General features: G+C 42.6%; 1 protein-coding gene across 1 annotated transcript in view; it reads right to left on the bottom strand.

Annotated features, from left to right (window-relative positions):
- dlec1 (DLEC1 cilia and flagella associated protein) overlaps positions 1–20,927 on the bottom strand; it is a 154,150-nt gene that overhangs the window by 104,550 nt on the left and 28,673 nt on the right. Inside the window, 1 exon segment of the mRNA XM_078536422.1 lies at positions 1,080–1,291. Coding sequence (XP_078392548.1) covers positions 1,080–1,291 — 212 coding nt within the window.

The following is a 20,927-nucleotide window of genomic DNA, read 5'->3' as shown; positions in this document are numbered from 1 at the left end:
TAGGCTCCCCTCAGTACTGCCACTATCCTATAATCTTCAGCCTATCCAGTGCATATCCAGACACCTTTTCAATGAGTTGAGGGTTTCTGCCTCCACTACTTTTTCAGGCATTGAATTTCAGACCCCCGCAAACCTCTGGGTTAAAAAAAAATTCCTCATCTCCACTCTAATCCTTCTACCAATCACTTTAATCTATGCCCCCTAGTCACTGACTTCCCTGCTAAAGTAAATAGGCTCTTCCCATCTACTCTGTCTAGGCCCCTCACAATTTTGTACATCTTGATTAAATCTCCTCTGTTTCAAGAACAACAACCCCAGCCTATCCAATCTTTCCTCATTGCTGCAATTTTCCAGTCCTGGCAACATCCTCGTAAATCTCCTCTGTACCCTCTCTAATGCAATTACATCCTTTCTTTAATGAGGTGACCAGAACTGCACACAGTACTCAAGTTGTGGCCTAACTAATGTTTTATATAGTTCCAGCATAACCTCCTTGCTCTTATATTCTATTTCTCAGTTAATAAATGAAAGGATTCCATATGCCTTCTTAACCACCTTATTGACCTGTCCTGCTACCTTCAAGGATCTGTGGACACTCACTCCAAAGTCCCTCACTTCCTCTACAACCTCTCAGTGTTCTCCCATTAATTGTGCATTCCTCTGCCTTGTTTGACATCCCCAAATGCATCACCTCACACTTCTCTGGGTTGAATTCCATTTGCCACTTTTCTGCCCACCTGACCAGTCCATTGACATGAATTTATTAACTATTTAATATTTATAGCCCCAGTTTCTGACTCGCAACACCCACCCTACTGAATCCCTTCACAGTTTTTAAAACCTCTATCAATTCATTCCTGAGTCCTTTTTTCCTGAGTAACGAGTCCAGCCTTTTCTGGTAGGTATTCCCTCTCAGTTCTAGTATAACTCTAGTTTTCTCCAGTGCCTTTATAGCCTTTTTAATATGTGGAAACCAGAAGCGTCTAGTTATCCAGTCTACATAAATTTTACATTACTCTCCATTTTTCAATTCTATCCAACTAGAAATGAACCCCAGTCCTAAATTGGGCATTTCATACCTCTGGTCTACAAATAGGTGTCTTCCAGCCACGTTCTTTGGTATCTTCTTTTTTGGCATAATGAGGGATTTGCCTCCTAGTTGAGGCGGCAGGTAGCGTGGGTTTTTCAGGAAGTTGTGGCATCTCTCGAACTTCACCAACTCCTGCCGTGCCCGGATTCGATCAGCCACAGGGAGCTCGTCCTTCCAGAGGTCTTTCCTTGAAGTTTCTTCCTTTCAAATGAAGGAGGGAATGACAATTGGGTAAGGATTTAGAAACTGACATCTTTGCTGCTTACCTTACCATCATGCCTTGCCTATACAAATTGATGGAGTTTTAGTCCAGGAGGAACTGCTGACATAAAGAAGGCAGAAAAAGAAAAAGTTGAAACTTACACGAGAAGCATGGCATCAGGGGGTCATTCTCAGATAACGAGGGCCTAGTTTCTGTGATTAGCTGAAATGATGGGAAAAGCAGAGCTGGTAAAACCTGATCACTTTAACCATCTGGTCTGTGAGCAAGATATCTGAGCTACCATGTAGGACAGCAACCTTCAACTTATAAGGTCGCCAAGTAAGAAAGCAGACAGCATACAATGTCTGATGAGGGGAGACGAAACTGGCAAGGTTTTGATGGTTCAGGATCTGTGTGTATGAAAGTGGTTTGTAAACACACAAGGCTGCATGGAGTACAGAGAACACCAGTGAAGAACACTGAACCAAGGAAAGTAAAGGTACATTCTCTGCCCAGGAACAGAGCGATTAATATGGTTCAGATCTCTGTAAATGCTCTTGCTTAGACATTAAGGGATAGATTTTGACGTCGTCGGGACGACCCTGTAGACCTTTAAAAGTGGTGAGTGGGACCCGGATGAGGAAGTCCCGCCCCCATTTCCAGCATCCAATTTTTGTCAGTAGAGGAACTTACTGTTGAGTTCAAACAGACACCATTTTGGTTGTTGTAAAGGCCTTATCCCACAATGTGGGTGTCGCAAATTGATAGAGTAGATGTAAATGCTCTTGAAGGGCGAATAAGGTCTGTATAACAATCATAATCTGAAGTTTTTTAAATCCACTGCTTCTTAGACTTTAAAAATAAAAAGGCTGTAGCTGGCACAGAGTTAAAAAAAACCCTCTGCTGGACTGCTATGATTGACAGGCCATCTGCTGCAGATTAGAAAACATTAGCATCTCATTGTGCAGTTTCAATATAATTCTTTGCTGACATTCCTGTACTGCAGGAATTCACCAAGACTCCTTAGACAGCACCTTCCAAACCTACAACCACTACCATCTAGAAGGACAAGGGCAGCAGATAGATGGGAACACCACCACCTGGTAGTTCCCTCCAAGTCACTCACCATCCTGACTTGGAAATATATCGCCATTCCTTCACTGTCGCTGGGTCAAAATCCTGGAACTCCCTTCCTAACAGGACTGTGGGTGTACCTACACCACATGGACTGCAGTAGTTCAAGAAGGCAGCCCACCACCACCTTCTCAAGGGCAACTAGGGATGGGCAATAAATGCTTGCCCAGCCAGCGAAGCCCACATGCCGTGATTGAATTTTTAAAAAATTCACCCAAGGGAATCAGCTTGGCTGAGTTTTAAAGCTACAATTATTTCAGCAGGAGGTTCTAAGTTCACAATTTGTTGACAGTTTAAAGTGGCTATTAAAGGATTAGTTGACTTTGATGAGGGGTCTTATGAGATTAACCACTTGACAAGAATTAAAAGCTTTGAATGGGTTCTTTGAATGGAAGCTTTTTTCACTATCAAATATGTATCAGTGAGACCTGTTTTAGGTTGTTAGAGGTTTACTTTTTTCATCTCCACAGGGCTCCTGAGGTCTTCCCATCGTGGATACTGGGGAGTGGCTATAGAATTGGCTGGAGGGGTGAGGGCATGGGGGGAGGGTGGGTTGGGGAATGAGTTGGCATGGAAGGATGAGGGCCCATGGAGGGCGCATGGAGGGGGAATGAGTTAGGGCATTGAGTTGGCAAGGAGAGCATGGGAGGCCATGGGGTAGGTGGGGATGCAGTCCTTTAGAACTGAAGCAGGCCATCTAACTAGCCCACCTCAGCACTTGCCCACCTCCGCTCTGCTTCCAGAGTTGGCAGTCCAACTCATTCCACGCCCAGAGCAAAAATCAAATAATTTAGATACTTTTCAACTAAGGCGGGTCTGGTGAGTCAGGAAGTTTCCCAATTCGAGCTACCCGCCTCAGCAAAAATCTGGCCCAAAGTGTGTTAAATGTTAATACAAGTCACACTATTGGTACCAAGCCTGAATCCATCTTATACAATGACACCTAGTTCTGCTAAGGCTGTGGAATTCACTTCCAGAGTTAATGATTGAGTCAGAAATGATGTCAACATCCAAGGCTAGGCTGGTGTCATGAATCTATTGATGTATATAATATTTTGGAAAATATTTTTCTTTTCAAATAGAGGTTAGTCTATGAGTATGTCTTAATTGGACTAAAGCCAGCTAGTCTGGGTGCTTTGATGTACTAGTTTGAGATGTAAACAGGGAGATAGTGTGCATTTGCATTTTTTGAATAGAGCATTCTTGAAGTGGGGTGAAAACTTGACGCCTTTCTAACAGATACCAAGCCAAATGTTTATATTACTAATAAAATTGGTACTATGAATGGGGTTTCATTGTTAAAAGGTGGAATTCAAAGGGGCTAGTGAGACAATGAGAATTTGAATTCAATCAGTGGTGGTAGGTATAACTTCAGTAGTTTTCAGGCAGAGGCAATGTAAGATCAAAAGGTAGCTGCAAGCCTCCAACTGGCTCCACAGTGGAAAGAACCTCATTTTGAATTCGTAAGGTGAAAATGCTTTGTCTGGTGTTTTGGTTAAGTCTATGGGTTGTTGTTGCCTTAATGGAGATCAGTTTGGAAATTTGTTAAAAGTTATGATAGTAGTAATTTGTAGCCATGTGTACATATATTTTAACCTGTGTAATTAATAAAATGTTTCATTTAGTTTAATGTAAAACCTCGAGAACTAGTGGTCTGATTCCTGAGTTTAGAGTCGCATCTCAAACATAACACTTAAAATAAAAACAAAAAGCTAAAAGCTACTGCGGATGCTGGAAATCCAAAACAAAAACAGAATTACCTGGAAAAACTCAGCAGGTCTGGCAGCATCGGTGGAGAAGAAATCAGTTAACGTTTCGAGTCTTCATGACCCTTCGGCAGAACTGAGTATAGTTAGGAGAAAGGTGAAATATAAGCTGGTCTAAGGTGGGGGGGGCGGGGGGAGAGAGAAGTTGAGGGTGGGATGATTGTGGAGATAAGCAAGCAGTGATAGGAGCAGATAATCAAAAGATGTCACAGACAAAAGGATCAAAGAGGTGTTGAAGGTGGTGATATTATCTAAGAAAAGTGCTAATTAAGAATGGAAGGCAGGATACTCAAAGTACAGCTCTAGTGGGGGTGGGGTGGAAAGACTAACAAAGTTTTAGTTTTAGATTTAAAAATAATGGAAATAGGTGGGAAAAGAAGAATCTATATAAATTATTGAAAAAAAAGGGAGGGGGGAGAAACGGGGTAGGGATGGGGGAGGGGGAGTTTAAGATCTAAAGTTGTTGAATTCAGTATTCAGCCCGGAAGGCTGTAAAGTGCCTAGTCGGAAGATGAGGTGCTGTTCCTCCAGTTTACGTTGGGCTTCACTGGAACAATGCAGCAAGCCAAGGACAGACATGTGGGCAAGAGAACAGGGTGGAGTGTTAAAATGGCAAGCGACAGGGAGGTTTGGGTCTTTCTTGCGGACAGACCGCAGGTGTTCTGCAAAGCGGTCGCCCAGTTGGTGTTTGGTCTCTCCAATGTAGAGGAGACCGCATTGGGAGCAACGAATGCAGTAGACTAAGTTAGGGGAAATGCAAGTGAAATGCTGCTTCACTTGAAAGGAGTGTTTGGGCCCTTGGAAGGTGAGGAGAGAGGAAGTGAAGGGGCAGGTGTTGCATCTTCTGCGTGGGCATGGGGAGGTGCCATAGGTGGGGGTTGAGGAGTAGGGGGTGATGGAGGAGTGGACCAGGGTGTCCCGGAGGGAATGATCCCTACGGAATACCGCCAGGGGGGTTGAAGGGAAGATGTGTTTGGTGGTGGCATCATGCTGGAGTTGGCGGAAATGGCGGAAGATGATCCTTTGAATGCGGAGGCTGGTGGGGTGATAAGTGAGGAAAAGGGGGACCCTATCATGTTTCTGGGAAGGAGGAGAAGGCGTGAGGGCAGATGCGCGGGATATGGGCCGGACACGGTTGAGGGCCCTGTCAACGACCGTGGGTGGAAAACCTCGGTTAAGGAAGAAGGAGGACATGTCAGAGGAGCTGTTTTTGAAGGTAGCATCATCAGAACAGATGCGACGGAGGCGAAGGAACTGAGAGAATGGGATGGAGTCCTTACAGGAAGCGGGATGTGAGGAGCTGTAGTCGAGGTAGCTGTGGGAGTCGGTAGGCTTGTAATGGATATTGGTGGACAGTCTATCACCAGAAATTGAGACAGAGAGGTCAAGGAAGGGAAGAGATGTGTCAGAGATGGACCATGTGAAAATGATGGAGGGGTGGAGATTGGAAGCAAAATTAATAAATTTTTCCAGGTCCCGACGAGAGCATGAAGCAGCTCCTCACACCCCGCTTCCTGTAAGGACTCCATCCCATTCTCTCAGTTCCTTCGCCTCCGTCGCATCTGTTCTGATGATGCTACCTTCAAAAACAGCTCCTCTGACATGTCCTCCTTCTTCCTTAACCGAGGTTTTCCATCCACGGTCGTTGACAGGGCCCTCAACCGTGTCCGGCCCATATCCCGCGCATCTGCCCTCACGCCTTCTCCTCCTTCCCAGAAACATGATAGGGTCCCCCTTTTCCTCACTTATCACCCCACCAGCCTCCGCATTCAAAGGATCATCTTCCGCCATTTCCGCCAACTCCAGCATGATGCCACCACCAAACACATCTTCCCTTCACCCCCACTGGCGGTATTCCGTAGGGATCGTTCCCTCCGGGACACCCTGGTCCACTCCTCCATCACCCCCTACTCCTCAACCCCCACCTATGGCACCTCCCCATGCCCACGCAGAAGATGCAACACCTGCCCCTTCACTTCCTCTCTCCTCACCTTCCAAGGGCCCAAACACTCCTTTCAAGTGAAGCAGCATTTCACTTGCATTTCCCCTAACTTAGTCTACTGCATTTGTTGCTCCCAATGCGGTCTCCTCTACATTGGAGAGACCAAACGCCAACTGGGCGACCGCTTTGCAGAACACCTGCGGTCTGTCCGCAAGAAAGACCCAAACCTCCCTGTCGCTTGCCATTTTAACACTCCACCCTGTTCTCTTGCCCACATGTCTGTCCTTGGCTTGCTGCATTGTTCCAGTGAAGCCCAACGCAAACTGGAGGAACAGCACCTCATCTTCCGACTAGGCACTTTACAGCCTTCCGGGCTGAATACTGAATTCAACAACTTTAGATCTTAAACTCCCCCTCCCCCATCCCTACCCCGTTTCTCCCCCCTCCCTTTTTTTTCAATAATTTATATAGATTCTTCTTTTCCCACCTATTTCCATTATTTTTAAATCTAAAACTAAAACTTTGTTAGTCTTTCCACCCCACCCCCACTAGAGCTGTACTTTGAGTATCCTGCCTTCCATTCTTAATTAGCACTTTTCTTAGATAATATCACCACCTTCAACACCTCTTTGATCCTTTTGTCTGTGACATCTTTTGATTATCTGCTCCTATCACTGCTTGCTTATCTCCACAATCATCCCACCCTTAACTTCTCTCTCCCCCCGCCCCCCCACCTTAGACCAGCTTATATTTCACCTTTCTCCTAACTATACTCAGTTCTGCTGAAGGGTCATGAAGACTCGAAACGTTAACTGATTTCTTCTCCATAACACTTAAAATTATTGGTTATGACAGTTGTTTAATGTTTCCCTCTGGGATTTTTAAATAACTTCGCTTTACCAACTGCATTGGTCATAACAATTGGGGGCTGTGCTGGGATAAATTATATTTCTAATTCCTTGATTGGTTAGAAATTGGTGGATCTTAAAGCTTATGAGTACAAGAGGATCTTTGAATTCAGGAGCTGGTGAGATCTTTTAGAAATGGTGAGGCTGCAAGATGGCTTTGGCAATTGCTAAAGGAGAAATTTTCTTCACCCAGAGAGTGGTGAGCCTATGGAATTCGCTACCACAGAAAGTAGTTGAAGCCAAAACATTGTATGTTTTCAAGAAGGAGTTAGATAAAGCTCTTGGGGCGAAAGGGATCAAAGGTCATGGGGAGAAAGCGGGAGCAGGCTATTGAGTTGGATGATCAGCCATGATCATAATGAATGGCGGAGCAGGCTCAAAGGGCCGAATGGCCTACTCCTGCTCCTATTTTCTATGTTTCTAAGACTTGTCTGGGAGTAGAAGAGATAACTCTGAGTGGGTTGGAGAAAATAACCAAAAGTAAGTTAACAGAGTTGGTGGATAAATTACAATTGGGTTACCTGAGGGTGCTAGGAAATCTGATATAGTTAAAAGTATAGCACAGCATCTACAGTTGGAAGTGAAACCTGACACTAGTGAGTCACAGCTGGAGGTAGTGAGACTTCAGTTGCAAATGAAAAAGCTTGAATTCGAAGCAAAGGACAGAGAAATGGCTTTTAAAGGGGAATTAGAAATTGCGAAGATGGAGAAGGAGGAAAGAGAGAGAGAGTGAAAAATATAATTCCAGCTGAAAATGCTGGCAGTTAGAAAAGAGACTTCAGTAGGTGAGGAAGGATTTATCTCTAGAGTAGAACCCAGTGGGGATATGTTTAAATTTGTACAAGCTCTTCCAAAGTTTAAGGAAACAGATATTGAAGCATTCTTTATTTCATTTGAGAAGCTAGCTAAACAGATCAAATGGCCACAGGAAAACTGGACAGTATTATTACAGTCTAAGTTATTAGGTAGGGGGCTTGAGGTATATGCTTTACTTTCAGAAGAAATGTCGGCGAATTATGATGTGGCGAAAAAAGCTATTCTGAGTGCATATGAGTTGGTTCCTGAAGCATACAGGCAGAAGTTTAGGAATATGAGAAAACTGCCCGGGCAAACTTATATTGAGTTCGAAAGAGTAAAGCAAAGTAATTTTGACCGGTGGATACGAACGTTAAAAATAGAGACAACGTATGCAGCTCTTAGGGAAGTCATTCTTTTGGAAGAATTTAAAGATTCAATCCCTTCGGTAGTGAGAACTCATGTGGAGGAACAGAGGGTTGATTCTGTAAGACAAGCAGCAGAGATATCTGATGATTACGGGCAGAATCTTGCCATCGGCGAGCAGGGGGCGGGGCCCGCTCGCCGATGCATAAAGTGACGCAGGATGATGTCGGACGAAACCCCCGACGTCATCCCAGTCCATTTACATTTTCAGGAAGGCGGGCCCACAGCAAAATCAGCTGCGGGCCCGCCGACCTGTCAATGGCCAATTGAGGCCATGGACAAATCAATTAAAGTTCTTAGTGTACCTGCCCGTCCAACCTTAAGGTTGACGTGCAGGCCAGGAGCCTCGGCAGCAAACAGATAAAACATGAAACTTCATCCATGGGCGGGATGAGGTTTCATGCAGGGTTTTAACATTTTTAATAAAGTTATGTTAATTATGAACATGTCCCATCTCATGTCACATGAGGGGTACATGTTAGGGATTTTTTTTTTATTTTTAATATGTTTTAAAAAGTGTAAGCGATCTCCGAGGCAGCACTTAGCCTCAGGGAGATGTGCGCTCTTTCGTGCACATGCGCGAAAGAGCGCACTCTCGCTTTTGGGGAATCCCCCCCGCCCGCACAGGAAGCGCATAGTGCTTCTCGTCAGACGTCACGCTGGGAGGGCCTTAATTGGCCCACCCACGTGAAATGGCGGCGGGGCCCGCTTCTCCGGTGGGGGTCGTCTCCCGGCCCGCCGGTGATTGGGTCGTGCCCGCCTGCCCGACAGGCAGAAAATTCTGCCCTACGAGTTAGTTCATAGAGCTAAGCCATTTTTCCAACACCCTTTCAAATCAGAAAAGGATAAAAAGTAGGAAGGTGAAAGGAAGGCAGGTAGTCAGAGAAGAGGAGTAGCTGGAAATTCCCAGGAAGTTTTTTCTCAGAACAAGAAGGAAGGTGCTGAAGGCAGAAGTGACATTCGAAAATTGAGGTGTTTTCATTGTAATAAAGTGGGGCACATGAAGTCAGTGTGTTGGAGGTTGCAGGAAAAATCTGCAGGAAGTATTGGGGTACAAAAAAGCTCTGGAACTTAAAAGTACAGTGGGTTCTGAGGTTCAAGCACAGGAGAACCAGTGGTTTGTGTACAGGTGAAACAGGGAGAATCAGTGAAAGGTAAAGAATTGAGAATGTGTTCACAGTTTACTCAAGGGAATTCTGAGGAGCAGGTTGCAGAAATGTTTAAAGACTTTGTATGTGAAGGGAAAGTCTTTCCATATGTACAGGGTGGGGTAGGTAAGGATGTTAAAATATTAAGAGACACAGGGGCCAGTCAATCTATAATGTTGTGGGATAGTGATATAGTGCGGTCTCCTCTACATTGGAGAGACCAAACGTAAACTGGGCGACCGCTTTGCAGAACACCTGCGGTCTGGGCGCAAGAAAGACCCAACCTCCCTGTCGCTTGCCATTTTAACACTCCACCCTGCTCTCTTGCCCACATGTCTGTCCTTGGCTTGCTGCATTGTTCCAGTGAAGCCCAACGCAAACTGGAGGAACAGCACCTCATCTTCCGACTAGGCACTTTACAGCCTTCCGGAGTGAATATTGAATTCAACAACTTTAGATCTTGAACTCCCTCCTCCATCCCCACCCCCTTTCCGTTTCTTCCCCCTCCCTTTTGTTTTTTCCAATAATTTATATAGATTTTTCTTTTCCCACCTATTTCCATTATTTTTAAATCTATACCTTTAATGCCTTATTAGTCTTTCCACCCCACCCCCACTAGAGCTGTACCTCGAGTGTCCTGCCATCCATTCTTAATTAGCACATTCGTTTAGATAATATCACCACCTTCAACACCTCTTTGTTCCTTTGTCTGTGACATCTTTTGATTATCTGCTCCTATCACTGCTTGCTTGTCCCTACAACCACCGCCCCCCTACAACTTCTCTCCCCCCACCCCCCCCCCCACCTTAAACCAGCTTATATTTCACCCCTCTCCTAATATCACTCAGTTCTGTTGAAGGGTCATGAGGACTCGATACGTCAACTCTTTTCTTCTCCGCCGATGCTGCCACACCTGCTGAGTTTTTCCAGGTAATTCTGATTTTGTTTAGGGATATTTATTGTTCAGAGGGAGTGTTGCAGCAGCAGGTGATAAATAAGTGGGGTTCATGGAGATGCTAAATCTATTCCATTGTGGAAGGTAAATTTGAAGAGCAAATAGAAGAATGGTGAGGTTATAGTTGGAGTGGTAGAAAAATTGCCCATTGCAGGGGTTCAATTTATTCTGGGTAATGATATAGCTGGATCGCAAATATGCCTATGGTAGTTCAGCAGCCTGTAGAAGTGTTTTCAACAGAAATGCTACAGAAGGAACATCTTGGATTGTTTCCTGATTGTGTTTTAACGAGATCAAAGGCCCAGTGGGAAGAACAAAACAAACAAGATAAGCAGGCAGTTCAAAGGCAAGAAGAAGGTGTCAAAATCCAATTAGCTGGCACTGTATTTGGTAACATTGTTCAGGAAGATGATAAGCAGAATAGTTCAACTGAAGTGTTTAACTCAAAGAGGTTAGTGGAGTTACAGGAAATGATTTGCAATTAAAACAGTTATATGAGAAAGTTTAAACAAAAATAAAAATACCTGGAAAAACTCAGCAGGTCTGGCAGCATCTGCGGAGAGGAACACAGTTAACGTTTCGAGTCCGTATGACTCTTCAGCAGAACTAAGTAAAAATAGAAGAGAGGTGAAATATAAGCTAGTTTAAGGGGGGGGTGGGACAAGTAGAGCTGGATAGAGGGCCAGTGATAGGTGGAGATAACCAAAAGATGTCACAAACAAAAGAACAAAGAGGTGTTGAAGGTGGTGATATTATCTAAGGAATGTGCTAATTAAGGGTAGAAAGCAGGACAAGCAAGGTACAGATAGCCCTAGTGGGGGTGGGGTGGGGTGAAGGGAAGGGATCAAAATAGGCTAAAAGGTAGAGATAAAACAATGGATGGAAATACATTTAAAAATAATGGAAATAGGTGGGAAAAGAAAAATCTATATAAATTATTGGGAAAAAAAAAGGGGGATCGGAAAGGGGATGGGGATGGAGGAGACAGAGAGTTCATGATCTAAAATTGTTGAACTCAATATTCAGTCTGGAAGGCTGTAAAGTGCCTAGTCGGAAGGTGAGGTGCTGTTCCTCCAGTTTGCGTTGAGCTTCACTGGAACAATGCAGCAGGCCAAGGACGGGCATGTGGGCATGAGAGCAGGGTGGAGTGTTGAAATGGCAAGCGACAGGGAGGTTTGGGTCATGCTTGCGGACAGACCAAAGGTGTTCTGCAAAGCAGTCACCCAGCCTGCGTTTGGTCTCTCCAATGTAGAGGAAACTGCATTGGGAGCAACGAATGCAGTAGACTAAATTGAGGGAAGTGCAAGTGAAATGCTGCTTCACTTGAAAGGAGTGTTTAGGCCCTTGGACGGTGAGGAGAGGGGAAGTAAAGGGGCAGGTGTTGCACCTTCTGCGGTTGCATGGGAAGGTGCCGTGGGAGGGGGTTGAGGTGTAGGGGGTGATGGAGGAGTGGACCAGGGTGTCCCGGAGGGAACGATCCCTGCGGAATGCCGCCAGGGGGGGTGAAGGGAAGATGTGTTTGGCGGTGGCATCATGCTGGAGTTGGCAGAAATGACGGAGGATGATGCTTTGAATGCTGAGGCTGGTGGGGTGATAAGTGAGGACAAGGGGGACCCTATCATGGTTCTGGGAGGGAGAGGAAGGTGTGAGGGCGGATGCGTGGGAGATGGGCCGGACACGGTTGAGGGCCCTGTCAACCACCGTGGGTGGAAAACCTCGGTTAAGGAAGAAGGAAGACATGTCAGAGGAACTGTTTTTGAAAGTGGCATCATCAGAACAGATGCGACGGAGGCGAAGGGATTGAGAGAATGTGATGGAGTCCTTACAGGAAGCGGGGTGTGAGGAGCTGTAATGGCTGTGTCTACTAGGTTTCCTGAAGCGATACCTTTAAGAAATATTACAACGAAGAAGATTGTGGAGGAGTTAATTAAATTTTGTACAAGATATGGTTTACCTAAGGAAATACAATCAGATCAGGGGTCAAATTTCATATCACAGCAAGTGATGAAAGTGAAAGCAGATAAGAAGGCTAAAATGCGCAGTTTTGTTTCTGGAGAGAAAGTATTAGTTTTATTACCAGTACTAGGGGATTCATTAAATGCAAGATTTAGTGGACCTTACAGGATTGAAAAGAAACTGAGTGAAGTAAATTATTTAATAAATACTCCAGATAAAAGAAAGATGTAGAGGGTGTGTCATGTAAATATGTTTAAAAAGCACTTTGACAGGGAAGAGGAACAAAAGGAGGTGCTAATAATGGTGGATGATGAGTAAGAGGTAGAAGTGCAGGACTCTGAAATTGATTTTCCTCTAATCAAATTGGATAATGCGGGGGTGCTTGAAAGTTTAAATGTAATATTGAGTTACCTTCTAAGCCAGTGTCAAAGTGATTTGGAAAAGCTATTCACAAAACTATTTGTGGAAATAAGTTGGGAAAGACACATTTAGCTTTATATGATGTATGTATAGAAATATCATCTTCAGTGAGGCAACAATCTTATAGATTAAAACAGGCAAAGTTATCACAATTACAAAAAGAAATTGATTTCATGCTTCAAAATGGTATCATTGAGACTAGTTGCAGTAACTGGATTTCACCTATTGTACTGGTACTGAAGCCGGATGGAACACAAAGACTGTGTGTGGACTATCGAAAGGTGAATGCAGTGACAAAAGCTGATTCATATCCCATACCACAGTTGGAAGATTGCTTTGAGAAAGTGGGGCAATCGAAATTTATTACAAAAATTGACTTGCTAAAAGGATATTGGGAAGTACTGTTGTCAGAGAGGGCAAAGGAGATATCTGCTTTCGTAACATCAAGTGGACTATACCAGTTTAAAGTCATGCCATTTGGTATGAAGACCTGCGACATTTCAAAGACTGACAAAGCAATTGTGGGTCTAAGCAATTGTGTGGTTTATATTGATGATTTAATTGTTTTCAGTCAGACGTGGGGGGAGCATTTACAGCATCTGGAAGAATTATTTACTCGACTGCAAGAAGCTAATTTGGTGATGAACTTGGCTAAAAGTGAATTTGCAAAAGCACAAGTTATGTATCTAGGCCATACCATTGGACATGGCAAGGTGGCTCTGAGGGATGCGAAAATCAAGGCTATCGTGGATTTCCCAATGCCTACAACAAACCAAGAAGTTTTCAGATTTCTGGGCATGAGTGGATTTTACCAGAAATTTGTACCAAATTTTAGCCAAGTGGTTGTTCCAGTGGCTGAACTATTAAAAAACAAGAAGTTTCATTGGATACTGGAACTGAAAAACCGATAGGGCATTTTTCACGGAAACTGAAGGTACAACAGAGAAGATATTCAACGATCGAAAAAGGGACTTTGAGTTTGGTATTAGCGTTGCAGCATTTTGAAATTTATGTTCATCAGAAACAATTGTTTATACAGACCATAATCCTTTGAAGTTTTTGAACAAATTTCGTGACAAAAGTGCAAGGTCTTTCAGATGGAGTCTATTGTTACAACCATTTAATCTACATATTATGCATATTGCTGGAAGAGAAAATCAGTTTGCAGCTGCACTATCAAGAGTTTGAAGCTTAAAGGAAAATGGGACACTTAAACAAAACATGGACACTGAACTGGAGTGATTTCTGTTGATACCAAGGACTTGTGTGTGTGTGTGTATATATGTGTGTATATATATATATATATATATATATATATATATATACACACACACAAGAGTTCAGTTGTATGGAAATATAAAAAATCAAAGTTTAAGGAGATGGTAAGAGTGCAGGTTAGTGATGAGGCTGATTGTTACCAAAAAGTGAAAGGAAGGGACAGAGTGTGTGAATGCCATATTGCACCAAAGAATCATATAAGAGTAGGGAAAATTGATAATAGGGCAAACTTAAAGGCTTTGTATCTGAATGCACATAGCATTCGGAATAAAACTAATGAGTTAACAGCGCAAATAGAGATAAATAGGTATGATTTGGTGGCGATTACTGAGACGTGGTTACAGGGAGAGCAGGTTTGGGAGTTGAATATCCAAGGGTACTCAGTGTTTCGCAAGGTTAGGCAGGAAGGAAAAGGAGGTGGTGTAGCTTTGTTAGTAAAGTAAGAGATCAGTGCTATAGTGAGGAATGATATAGGCACTGGAGAGCAAGACGTAGAGTCAGTCTGGGTAGAAATAAGAAATAGCAAGGGAAAGAAGTCCCTGGTGGGAGTAATCTATAGGTCCCCAAACAGTAGTTCAGCAGTAGGGCACAGCATAAACCAGGAAATACTGGGAGCATTAAGAAAGGCACGGCAATAATCATAGGTGATTTTAATATGCTTATAAACTGGACTAATCAAATTGGCAAGGGTAGCCTCCAGGGAGGGTTCATAGAGTGTATTAGAGATTGTTTCTTGGAGCAATATGTTGTGGAACCAACCAAGGAGCAGGCTATTCTGAATTTGGTTTTGTGTAATGAGATGGGATTAATTAATGATCTCATAGTAAAGGATCCTCTAAGGAAGAGTGATCATAGCATGATAGAATTTCAAGTTCAGTTTGAGAGCGAGAAACTTGAGTCCTACACTAGTGTTCTGGAGTTAAACAAAGGTAACTACATAGGCATGAGGGCAGGTTTGGCCCTAATGGACTGGGCAGAAAGACTACAAGGTAGGACAGTTGATGAACAGTGGCAGATATTTAAGGAGATATTCAATTCCTCCCAAATAAAATATATTCCAAAGAGGAAGAAAGATGGTAAGAGGGAGAAAAAGCATCCATGGCTAAGCAAGGAAGTTAAAGATAACATAAAGGCAAAAACTAAGGCATGCCAAATTGCAAAGGTCAGTGGCAGGCTGGAAGATTGGGAAACTTTTAAAAATTAACAAAGGGTTTCTAAAAAAATAATAAAAAGAGCAAAAGTAAATTATGAAAGAAAACTAGCGCAAAATGTAAAAACTGATTGCAAAAGCTTATACAAGTAGATAAAAAGAAAGGGAGTAGCTAAAGTGAATGTTGGTCCCTTGGAGGATGAGACTGGGGAGTTAATAGTGGGGAACATGGAAATGGCAGAGATGCTTAATCAATATTTTGCCTCAGTTTTCATGGTGGAGGACACTAGTACTGCTCCCAATAGTAACAGGTAGTGCAGAGGGTATAGAGAAGGAGGAACTTAGAACAATCACCATCACTAGAGAAAAAGTACTGAGCAAACTATTGGGATTAAAGGGTGACAAGTCCCCAGGACCTGATAGCCTACATCCCAGGGTCTTAAGGGAAGTGGCAGCGGAGATAGTGGGTGCATTGGCTATAATATTCCTAAATTCCCTGGATTCTGGAAAGGTTCCAGTGGATTGGAAAAATGCTAATTCAAAAAGTGGGAGAAGGCAGAAAATAGGAAACTATAGACCAATTAGTTTAACGTCTGTCGATGGGAAATTGTTGCAATCCATTATTAAGGAGGTAGGAATGGGGCATTGGAAAGTCAAAATGCAATCCATCAGAGTCAGCATGGTTTTATGAAGAGTAAATCGTGTTTGACTAATTTGCTAGAGTTCTTTGAAGATTTGACAAGCAAAGTGGATAATGGGGATCCTGTAGATGTAGTATATCAGGACTTCCAGAAGGTCTTTGATAAGGTGCTGCACAAAAGATTAATACACAAGATAAGATCACACGGAGTTAGGGGTAATATATTAGATGGGATAGACAGTTGGCTAACCAACAGAAAGCAGAGAGTCGGGATAAACAGGTCTTTTTCTGGATGGCAAGCTGTAACTAGTGGGGTGCCACAGGGTTTGGTCCTTGGGCCCCAATTATTTACAATCTATGTTAATTACTTGGATTCAGGGATAGAAGGTACTATAGCTAAATTTTCAGATGACACTAAAATAGGTGGGAAAGTAAGTTACAATGAAGAAATAGGAAATTTACAAACGGAAATGGACAGGTTAGGTGAATGGGCCAAAATTTGGCAGATGGAGTTTAACGTGGATAAGTGTGAGGTTATCCATTTTGGTCGGAAGAATAAAAAGGCGACTTATTATTTAAATGGAGATAAATTTCAGAATGCTTCAATGCAAAGGTATCTGGGTGTCCTCGTGCATGAATCGCTGAAAGCTAGTATGCAGGTACAGCAGGTAATAAGGAAGGAAAATGGAATTTTGGCATTTATTGCTAAAGGAATAGAGTATAAAAATAGAGAAGTGTTGCAACTGTACAATGCATTGGTAAGACCGTACCTGGAGTACTGTGCACAGTTTTGGTCCCCTTACTTGAGGAAGGATGTAGCTCCTTTGGAGACGGTTCAGAGGAGGTTCACTAGATTGATTCCAGAGATGTGGGTCTTGTCTTATGAGGAGAGATTGAGCAGTTTAGGCCTATACTCACTAGAGTTTAGAAGGATGAGAGGAGATCTAATTGAGGTTTATAAGATGCTAAAGGGGATAGACAAAGTAGATGTGGAGCGGATATTTCCCCTGGTGGGGCATTCTAGGCCATAGTTGTAGGCTAAGGGGCGGTAGATTTAAATCAGAGATGAGGAGGGATTACTTTTCTCAAAGGGTTGTGAATCTGTGGAATTCACTACCTTCGGGTGCAGTGGATGCCAGGGTGCAGAATAAATTTGAGGAGGAGATAGACAGATTTTTAATTAGTAATGGGTTGAAAGGCTATGGGGAGAGGGTGGGAAATTGGAGTTGAGGCCGAAATTAGATCAGCCATGATAGTACTGAATGGTGGGGCAGGCTCGAGGGGCTGAATTGCCTACTCCTGCTCCTAGTTCTTATGTTCTTATGCTAATGCATGCATCTGATAATGTAATAGTGTAATAAATATTGGAGATAGTGTGAGATGGGTTATTAAAATGAAGCCATCTTTTAGAAATATGACGATTCATTTTCTGATAAGGAGGGGGATGTCATGAAGCTATTACTATATAAATTTTAGAAAATATTTTTCTTTTAAAATAGAGGTTAGTCTATGAGTATGTCTTAACTGGACTAAAGCCAGCTAGTCTGGGTGCTTTGATGTACTAGTTTGAGATGTAAACAGGGAGATAGCATGCATTTGCATTTTTTGAATAGAGCATTCAAGAAGTGGGGTGAAAACTTGATGCCTTTCTAACAGATACCAAGTCATATGTTTATATTACTAATAAAATTGGTATGAAAGGGGTTTCATTGTTAAAAGGTGGAGTTCAAAGAGGCTGGTGAGACAATGAGAATTTAAATTCAATCAATGGTGGTAGGCATAACTTCAGTAGTTTTCGGGTGTGCAGGCAGAGGCAATGTAAGATCAAAAGGCAGCTGCAAGCCTCCAACTGGCTCCACAGTGGAAAGAACCTCATTTTGAATTCGTAAGGTGAAAATGCTTTGTCTGGTGCTTTGGTTAAGTCTATGGGTTGTTGTTGCCTTAATGGAGATTAGTTTAGGAATTTGTTATTAGTTATGATAATAGTAATTTGTAGCCATGTGTATATATTTTAACCTGTGTAATTAATAAAATGTTTCATTTAGTTTAATGTAAAACCTTGAGAACTAGTGGTCTGATTCCTGATTTAGAGTCGCCTCTCAAACATAACACTTAAAATTATAGGTTATGACAGTTTTTTAAAGTTTCCCTCTGGGATTTTTAAAATAACTCCACTTTACCAACTGCATCGGTCATAGCAGCTGAATAGATGGATGAAGGAAAGGGGGTTGGAAGGGATATAGGAAGAGGGTGGGTAAATGCCATTAGAACTATGGGCTCTGGGTTTCGGAACTTCAGCAGAGCTGGCATCAATACAGTGCGTCAATGAGGTCGAGGGCTTTTTGGATAGCACCTTTATAAATATGGTTATCCCGCAGTTTAAGAGCATGCAGGGAGAGAGAGAATGTAAGACCACAATTTTGCATTCAGCTTGAGAGTGAGTAACTTGTGTCTGAAACAACTGTGCTAAACTTAACTAAGGGTAATTACAAAGAAAGGAGAGTTGGCTGGGGTGGACTGGGAAAGGAGTTTAGCAGAAAAGATGGTTGATGAACAAGGACAGACGTTTAAGAAAATAATTCATGACTCACAACAAAGATATATCCCAGTGAGGAAGAAGGATTCTAGGAAGGGGATAAACCAAACATGGTTAACTGAGGCAGTTAAGGATAGTACCAAATTGAAGTTAAAAACATATAATGTGGCAAAGATTCGTAGTAAACCAGGGGGTTTGGGAAAGTTTTAAAATCCAACAAAAGATGACAAAAAAATAATAAAGAGGGAGAAAATAAACTTTGAGGGTAAACTAGAAACTAATATAAAAACAGACAGTTAGAGCTTCTTTAAATATATAAAAAGGAAGAAAGAGGCCAAAGTGAACATAGGCCCCTTAGAGAATGAGGCTGGGGAAATAATAATGGGGAACCAGGAAATGGCAGAGGAGTTGAATAAATGCTTTGCATCAGTCTTCATGGTAGAAGATACTAATAGCATTCTAAATATACTAAATAATCAAGGGGCAAAAGGGAGGAAATAAATACAACAACTATCACTAGAGAAAAAGTATTAGGGAAACTAATGGGGCTAAAGGCCGATAAATCCCCTGGACCTGATGTGTTGCATCCTAGGATATTAAAGGAAGTAGCTACAGAGATAGTGGATGCACTGGTAGTAATCTTCCAAGAATCCTTAGGTTCTGGAAAAGTCCCAGAGGATTGGAAAACTGCCAATGTAACATTCTTATTCAAAAAGGAACAGAGATAAAAAACAGGTAACTATAGGCCAGTTAGCTTAGCATCCATCATTGGGAAAATGTTAGGGTCTATTGTAAAGGATGTAATAGCAGAGCATTTAGAGATGCATAATATCATCAAGCAGAATTAGCATGGCTTCATGAAGGGGAAATCATGCCTGACAAATTTATTAGAATTCTTTGAGGAGGTAACAAGCAGGATAGATAAAGGAGAACCAGTAGATGCAATAGATTTGGATTTCCAAAAGGCGCTCGATAAGGTACCGCATATAAGGCTACTTAATAAGGTAAGAGCCCATGGTGTTGGGGGTAGTATATTAGCATGAATAGAGGATTGGCTAACTAACAGAAGACAGAGAGTTGGGATAAGGGAGGCATTTTCAGAATGTAACTAATGGAGTACCACAGGGATCGGTGCTGGGACCACAATTATTTACAATATCTATTATTGACTTGGATGAGGGAAGTGAATGTACTATCGCCAAGTTTGCCAATGACACAAAAATAGGTGGGAAGGCAAGCGGTGAGGATGACACAAAGAGTCTACAGAGGGATATAGACAGGTTACGTGAGTGGGCAAAAACTTGGCAGATGGAATATAATGTGGGAAAATGTGAGATTATGCACTTTGGCAGGAAGAATAGAGGAGCTGAATATTATTTAAATGGAGAAAGACTGCAGAAAACTGCAGCACAGAGGGATTTGGGGGTCCTCGTGCATGAATCACAAAAAGCTAGCATACAAGTTCAGAAGATAATAGGGAAGGCAAATGGAATGTTGGCCTTTATTTCAAAGGGAATGGAGTATAAAAATAGGGAAGTCTTGCTAAAATTATACAAAGCACTTGTTAGACCGTACCTAGAATGCCCCTTATCTAAGGAGTAGAGTGGAGGCATTGGGGGCAGTCCAGAAAAGGTTCACTAGGTTGATCCCGGGAATGGAGGGATTTTCTTATGAGGAGAGGTCGAGTAGGTTGGGCCTGTACTCACTGGAGTTTAGAAGAATGAGAGGCGACTTTATTAAAACATACAAGATCCTTGGGGGGCTAGACAGGGTGGATGCCGAGAGGTTGTTTCCCCTTGGGGGAGAATGTAGGACCAGAGGGCATAATCTCAGAGTAAGGGTTTGCCCATTTAAGACAGAGGAGGAATTTCTTCTCTCAGAGGGTAGTGAACCTGTGGAATTCTTTACTGCAGAAGGTTGTAGAAGCTGGGTCTCTAAGTATGTTCGAGGCTGAGATAGACAGATTTTTAATCAGTAAGGGAATCAAGGGTTATGGGGAAAAGGCAGGAAAGTGGAATTGAGGATTATCAGAACAGTCGTGATCTCAGTCAATGGCGGAGCAGACTCGATGGGCCGGATGGCCTGCTTCTGCTCCTATCTGTCATGGTCTTATAGTCTAAAAATTAGTTGTGAAAAGTCAACAATGATATTTCTTTCTCAAAGGGGGAACTGGAAGAAATGGGACCTTTAATATATGATACCTTTCAGAATAAGTATAGGGTTCTTATGGAAATAGTAGGCATAGCACAAGGGCCACCTCAGCAGAGAACCTGTTTTCTTTCTCTCCCTGTTAAGACATATAAACAGTCCTTAGGAATGTCAAGGTTTCTTGGTTCAGGCTTCCATACTGACATTCCTAAGTCAATAGGATGATGTCTTGTGTACCCTTTTATCTCTATGCAAATTAGTAGTAAGGACTAGTAATTGGTCCTCAGCATGAGGTAAACCAAAAATTGACATCAAGCTAAAGTTATGGACAAGATGGAAGTGACCATCCTGGAATCTTGGGTACCTGTTCTGTATTCATTGGTTAGAAAGGTTCAAACAAGTGATTGACATAGAGTAAACGACCAGCCCTAGA

The sequence above is a fragment of the Cetorhinus maximus genome, chromosome 3 (assembly GCF_964194155.1).
Source record: "Cetorhinus maximus chromosome 3, sCetMax3.hap1.1, whole genome shotgun sequence".
In the NCBI taxonomy this organism is placed as follows: Eukaryota; Metazoa; Chordata; class Chondrichthyes; order Lamniformes; family Cetorhinidae; genus Cetorhinus; species Cetorhinus maximus.
The sequence above is the reverse complement of the archived record's forward strand: the minus strand, read 5'-3'. Positions and strand labels throughout refer to the sequence as shown.